This window comes from Myxine glutinosa, chromosome 1, assembly GCF_964187855.1.
Source record: "Myxine glutinosa chromosome 1, kmMyxGlut1.1, whole genome shotgun sequence".
Taxonomy (NCBI): domain Eukaryota; kingdom Metazoa; phylum Chordata; class Myxini; order Myxiniformes; family Myxinidae; genus Myxine; species Myxine glutinosa.
The window spans coordinates 149,476,790-149,484,092 of NC_136261.1; the positions used below are offsets into that span (position 1 = coordinate 149,476,790).

The window sequence follows — 7,303 nt, forward strand, 5'->3', positions numbered from 1 at the left end:
CATCAGTGGTGCTCAGCCACAGACATGTGGTCCATAATGTGGTGCATTGATGCAGACAGCTGGTTCTGTGAGTTCCGGGCGCACAATGACGGACTCACGCACGCTCCCCTCGGCGCCCAGTGGCGCACAGGTCCTCATGTGGGAGACAAAAAGGGGGGACAGACAGATGAGCGGGGGGTACGGTCACAAGGGTACACATCAATAAGGCAATGCAAGGTGAAGTGCGTACGGAGAGCGAAGTGAGAAAGCTCGTCCATACCGTACGTCACCCCGCCGGTCACCTACACTACCCTTGCCCTTACCCCATATGTACAACATCTACACATTTACAAATTCGTCGCTAATGTCATGTCTCCCCATATCTCTCCTATACCAAATTCGTTCCCACAATCCCTGTAACCAAAATTTGCCATCACCCAATTCATCATCAATCCTCATAAGGAGGAAGAGATGGAACATCAAGCACAATGTCACACCCACGTCATGATGCGTCTCACAATCCAAAACATTTGCATCATAAAAATAACAAAAACCACCTGGCATGGTGTGGAGGTACGTCATCTCAGGTGAGTGGATGTAGATGGTGCGAGGAGATCTTCATCCTAACTACTTTCTAAATGACTTTAACAGACTTTACACTACCCGGGGTCTTTCCCTGCCAAACCATTGGCAATCTTACTCTATGTGGTTTTAAAAACCAATTCTCATTGACCAAACTGTGGTGATTCTCAATTAGGGGTCTCACTCCCCCGATTCATCTCCCGGTGCCCTTGCACAATTTCTGGGCTGAGACGTGTAGCTCTCCCAGCAGGTCTACCCACCTGCACACCTCCACCACTGTAGTTGCCACCCGAGCTAACCTAGCTCCTCACCCTAACCTATCTAACTGGGGAAGGCCCCTCCTGGCTCTGTCACCCCTCGGTGCCCTCTGGCACTGGGCTACCCGGGTCCATCCTCCGGATCCTCGGGCCCCATCCACAACAACTACCGGCTCCCAGAGCCCACCTGCGGCCTCACCTGGCCGACATCCTCACAGTGGTGGAGTGCCAACCAACTACACACACACTAACAGGCTACACGCCCAGCCATTTCCACAACACTAATGCACCCATCACAACACTCTTGTGCAACTACCCACACCACAGATGCCAATATCCAACCCCAATTTACCTGTACTCTCTACCTAATTCTTAAACTACCCTCCCCAGGTATTCGTGATGGGGTCCATCCTCCTTTCCCCCATCCACACCTTCGCACCATCCACTCCACTCCACAGTTTCCACCATACTCACTCCACGACCATCCATTCCAATACTCCATACACTCCAGACCATTTATTCCATACACCTGTCGTTGCACACCTGTGCAATCTCACCTGATGCCACCTGCACCCTCCTTCCTTCCTGGACCATTTGGTCAGCACAACTCACATCACTATCACTCACTCATACATTGCTCCATCCACCTGTTCAGTTGCACACCTGTGCAATCACACTACTACTCACAATCACAATCATTTACTCATACCCTGCTCAATACACTCCCAATCCTCAAACACACGGCATCATCTCTTCTAACTACTCCCTGCTAACTTAGTGCTCCCCGTCTTCCCTTTAAACTAAGCACATACCACGTCATTATCATCCACACTAACCTACCTGCGTCCCCACTACAGGTATCATTGTCACTACCTAATCTTAACGTTACCTATTGTCATCTTCTCTAGATCCCTATCATTATATCCTAACCCTCCCGGGCTAGTTTTCACTGCCATAAACCCCATAAATCTAGTGCTCCTTTGCCCCCGTTATGAGGGAGGGCAGAGTTGCCATCCCATCACATCGGGTATCTTCTACTATCAATTTTGCACACTCAAATTCAACCAATCAAAAATTTTCTATTTACTGCCAATTCTATTCACTTTTCTAAATTTCGGATCAAAAACACTATCAGTATTATCATCACCACAGTCTGCTATATCCTAGCCTCGGTGCGTCATGACATCATTAAACTCGGCTTCGTAAAGCCGAGCAATGAATTCGGGTGGTTTGGTCGCCTGCAGGTTGAATCCGTCCGGCTTTTGGTTCAAGGGAAGTGGTTTGGTCGGGCCGAGATTCCACGCACCATCTCGGCGCGGCACCTTGCGGTCCCGGGCCCGATGGCTCAATCTCCCCCTCGCCCTTGAACCGGACCGGTCGCCTCGCCCGACAAGGCCCGGACTCGACCGTGCGGGGCGGGGCCAAGCCCGAATCGGCAACGACGCTTCGAAGAGAAGCAACGCAGCATCGATCCGCGCCGGGCCTGGCATCCAACAAAGCACACCGCGCCCCGAGTGCTCACATCGGCTATCCGTCACCCTAAACGCTGCCCCGTTCAACGTCGATGCCTCACTTGCATACGCGACCCGTTTCACACTCACAAAACCTGGCGTTCCAACGCCTCCAGTGCATCCCACACACTCCGTCCATTCCACCAACGCACTCCCTGTTACACACCACACCTCTCGCGCACACTCTCCGTTCGCATACTCCCTTAACACACCTTGCGCACCGTCTTGTGCACTCTCCCCACTCGGTACGTACTCCGTACCACTCACCATGGGCGTGCTCTCTTGCATCCACCCACTAACGCGCTCAGATGGGCTCTCCCACACCCGCGCCACGACCAACTCAGGTGTGCTTCCTCGCACACGTTCCACCACCACCTTACTCTCCGTGTCACACTCCCCCTCGCACGTACACTCTGTATTGCTCTCACTCCCTGTGTCACACTCCGTACACCCCGACGTGCATTCTCGCTCGCACTCGGTATCACACTCGCGCTTCGTAACACGCTCACCCCTTGACGCACACTTTTGTTTCACACGCGTGCTATTTCCACTCACACCGGACCCTTCACCAACGCACGGGTGCCATATTGACCCCAATCGCGCGACTATTCTCTTCGCGCCAAACCCCCTTTTACAAAATCTCCCGGCACCACATGCAGCCCGTCTCACCTTCGGGGTTCTTCTTCCTCCCTGCACCAACACCTGCAAATCTTTATAAGGATTAATGAGCACAGCATCATGATGTGAGCACGGACTTTGTACAGTTTCCATTCCTTCCTCCGATTCCTGGGCTACCTCCGTCGTCTCTTCAATTTTAATTATACCCACTACTGCTTTTTCTTTATTCCCCTCGACGACCGCTGGCTTTAATAAAACACCCTCTTCTACCTCAGCGGTCGCCGGCTGCTCCATACCCCGTGTCGCGATTTCTACCCCTGTCATTTTACCCGCGCTTTCCTCCACTTCGCTCAACCAGCGCTTCTCGACCCGCGTTACCTCGTCGTGCACCCCTGGGACCCTTTCACCCAACTTGCGGTCTCTGTCCCTCTGCTCCCTTTCCTCCCTATCGGCCCTCATTCCGTTCATTATTGCTTCAATTTGGCCCCCCATTTCTCCCATTTTGGCTTCTAGCCTCTCCCCCATTCTGTTTTCCAATCCTCCGATTTGGTTTCGCAATTGCTCACTATTATTGTCCATAAGGGCCTTCATTTGCATCATTAAAAGGTTCAAATCCACCGGTGGCGCTGCTACGGCCGCGGGCGCGGTCGCCGTAGCCATGTGCGAGGCGCCCTTTTGCGCGCCCGTAACCTTGTGCGCGAGAGCGCCATCTTGCGCGCCTGAAACCTCCTCAACCACCTCCTCATTGCCCTCCTCCACATTCATTTCCCCGAGGTCCTGGGTCGATTCTACCCCGTCTATCTCTCCCACCGACATCCCGTCGCCTTGACCAGCCATGGCGCGATTTCAAAATTCGGGTTTTGTCTTTAAAACAATTTCAGCAGCTTGTAATTTTGAGCGCGTTAAGCGCGCTTCAGGTCCGTTCCCGCTCCCGACACCAATTGTTACTGCCAATTGTACAATTGGTGTTCCAAAATTTGGGCTAAATAAATTTAGTCCCAGGTGCGAATCCGACACTCCTGACACCAATTGTTACGGCCCGCGGATAAGGATGTTGGTTTGCCGAGCGGATGGCACCGCGGCCTAACAGTTACCCCGACTAACCCGATTCCCGAACGTTGGCCGGATCGCGCCACAGATATTCAATATGGAAAAGACAAAAGCGACACGGATGTGAAGAAGAAGAAGAAGAAGACGAAAAAAAAGGTTGAAAATACTACTAAATTTATTCCTACTATATACAGGCTCAAAATAACCAAGGAGAAGGAAAGATAAGAAAATAATTTACAGAAGATTTTAGACACAGTGCAACCTAGCTTCTACAAACTTAATTAAATACCCAGGACAGAACAAACAAAGACAGACTCACGCGGGGAATGATGATAGGACTGGCGGGAGGTGGATGGCTGGAGGGAGAGGAAAGTCCAAGGGGTCCTGCAGCACGATCGGTGCGTTTAGCAGCTGCCGTTCCTTCGCGGCCCTGCTCAAAACCGTCGTCCAGGCCCCAAGCGGCTGTTGAGTGTTGTTGCTGCTGTGGCCGCCGCTGCTGCTGCTGCTGTGGACGTCGCGTGCTTTGCCAGGACTACAACAGGCTTTGTGCTTCCCTGGATGATGATCTCCTTAATGTTCTCTCGCAGTTGGTTCTCTCTGTTCTCCTGGATCATCTTTTTACACAACTCAGCAACTACTCCACTCTACAACGTCCTTGCGCGCGCGCTTTTATAGCGCCTCCGGCGATCAAGCCGCCGGCCTTTAGGACACGCCCATCGGTGTGCTCACCTCGGCCCTGGTTGGTCGCGCGACCCTCTGGCTCCGCCCTTGATGACGACGGGCGGGCACGCCTTTCTTCCCCGACCCGAGCACATGTTCAATGGTGGTTTTGGAGGGGACGTAATTGGCAATCGAGGCTTGGCAATGAAAGTTTTGGGAGTGGGAATGGGGGATGAAAGGAATCTATCTATTTCACTTGGTGCAATGGAGTGTCATCTTAATGGAAGACAAAGCCTTACCCTAATACACATAATAAAGATATAACTATCAACCAGGGGGAAATCTATGATTGGCTGACGTGTATGCTTTATGGACTAATTATGGGACGCCCTTTGACCTTTTTACATAACGGAGGTATTTACAAGGAATCATTACATTTTACAGAGGGTGATATTTACAACAATTTACTATATAATACAACACAATAAAAAAAACACAATCCTCATATCCGCAACAATATATATATATATATATATATATATATATATATATATATATATATATATATATATATATATATATATATATATATATATATATATATATATATATATATATATATATATATATATATATTGTTACTGATCGCGGTTTAGATGTTATGATGGGCCGAGCGGATGGTGCAACCGCGACCGTTACAGGATCCCCGACTCACCCGATTCACCCAGAACTTTGGCCGTATCGCACCGCAGCTGCCCAATCTGGGAAAAGACTAAAACGACGAAATGCAAAGAGGAAAAGGAATAAGACGAGAAGACGGACAGAAGAGTAATTGGATTTATTATACACACAAGCAAAAAGAAAGCAGTCACGTTTATTTACAACACATAAGACGCAGGTGACACAGTGCAAATACTAGCTTATACAGACTTAATTAACCCAGGGACAGAACAAACAAAACAAACTCACGTACACAAGAAGGGTGGAAAGGCAGGAGGTGGATGGCTGGAGGGAGAGGAAGGTCCAAGGGGGTCCTGCAGCACGATCGGCGCGTTTAGCAGCCGCCGTTCCTTCACGGCCTTGCTCAAAACCGCCGTCCAGGCCCCAAGTGGCTGTTGGGTGTTGTTGCTGCTGTGGCCTCCGCTGCTTTCCCAGGACTTGTCTGACTCGTCTGGTCCAAACCCTCAACTCTTTCTTGGTCCACTCACTCCTCACCACCGACTCCTCACCGCAACCAACGCAACCACTGACCACCTTCACCACCGACTCTTCACCACCGACTGACCCAACGCAACCAACGCAACCAACTGACCACCTTCACCACCGACTCTTCACCACCGACTGACCCAACGCAACCAACGCAACCAACTGACCACCGACTCCACTGACTGACTCTCTCACGCCACTTGCGCGCACGCCTTTATAGCGCCTCCGGCGATCAAGCCGCCGGCCTTCAGGACACGCCCATCGGTGTGCTCACCTCGGCCCTGGTTGGTCATGCGACCCTCTGGCTCCGCCCTTGATGACGACGGGCGGGCACGCCCCTCTTCCCCGACCCGAGCCCTTGTTCAATGGTGGTTTTGGAGGGGAGGTAATTGGCAATCGAGGCTCGGCAATGACGAAAGGGGATGTGAAGGAAATGGAGATTTTGGGGATGGGAATGAAAGGGGATCTATTCTCTTTCACTGGTGCAATGGAGTACTTCAATTAATGGGAGACACAGCCTTACTCTAAAACACAGAATAAGATATAACTATCGAACAGGGGTATTCTATTATTGGCTGACGTGTATGCTTGTGGACTAATTATGGGATGCCCTTTCACCTTTACACAGCTCCGGAGGCAGGGGGGCGCAGAATAAACAATAATAATAATAATAAAGCACACAATCAAAAAAAATACAGTCCTCATATCCGCAACACTGCACCCTCCTCCTCTTAGGCACGTCCCGGGCCTACAACTTTTATTTAGTGTGACACGTAGGTGTAGTTCCCTCTACTTTTAACCTGACCCTGAGTGCGACAGTTTTAAAACATAAATAAATGTGTCCCGCTGCTCCATTGCACCCTGCCTAACAGACTTACGCCCACAGTTAACCGAATTGCGGAATGGTCTTCAAACTATACACTGACGGTGGGGAGCATTATTTACAATGATGCTATTTTTATTTACAAAACTAACCCAGGACCTGTGATTGTTCTTTCTGGGGGGGAGACAGTCTGCTCTGCATCGACGCACCATTAAAGCACCCAAAAACGCACCAATACAAGCACCCTCAAGCACCAATCGGTGCAGTCACCATAGTTCATCAGTGTTCAATGCATGTTCAATAAAAATAAAATCAACAACCCCTAACCCTGCAGGTGATCTCTTGCTCTTCGGCTCCCTCTGGTGGTTATTATTATTTGGTCTTCCAGATGTTGTCATTCTTTCATTTTCTTACTGGCGGCCTATTTGCAATAAAGTGTGCCCAATGTGTCCTTTTTATTTTCTTTATTTATGGCCCACAGGGCCGACTACGTGTGGTTCACCTGTGGGGCATCGGTGCCCTGTGGCCAAGGTCCGCCAGCAAGATTTCGGGCCCTCATGGCCGGTTCCAGCAGAGGGGCCATGCCCCAACCCATGGGGTCCATAAGTGGTGCTCGG

General features: G+C 50.5%; 1 protein-coding gene across 1 annotated transcript in view; it reads right to left on the minus strand.

The window, feature by feature from the left end:
- The window catches only part of SMPD2 (sphingomyelin phosphodiesterase 2), a 612,478-nt gene extending 605,175 nt beyond the window's left edge, over positions 1-7,303 (minus strand). The window contains exon 1 of the mRNA XM_078778065.1: positions 7,189-7,303. Coding sequence (XP_078634191.1) covers positions 7,189-7,290 — 102 coding nt within the window. The 5' untranslated portion in view covers positions 7,291-7,303. The remainder of the gene's footprint in view (positions 1-7,188) is intronic.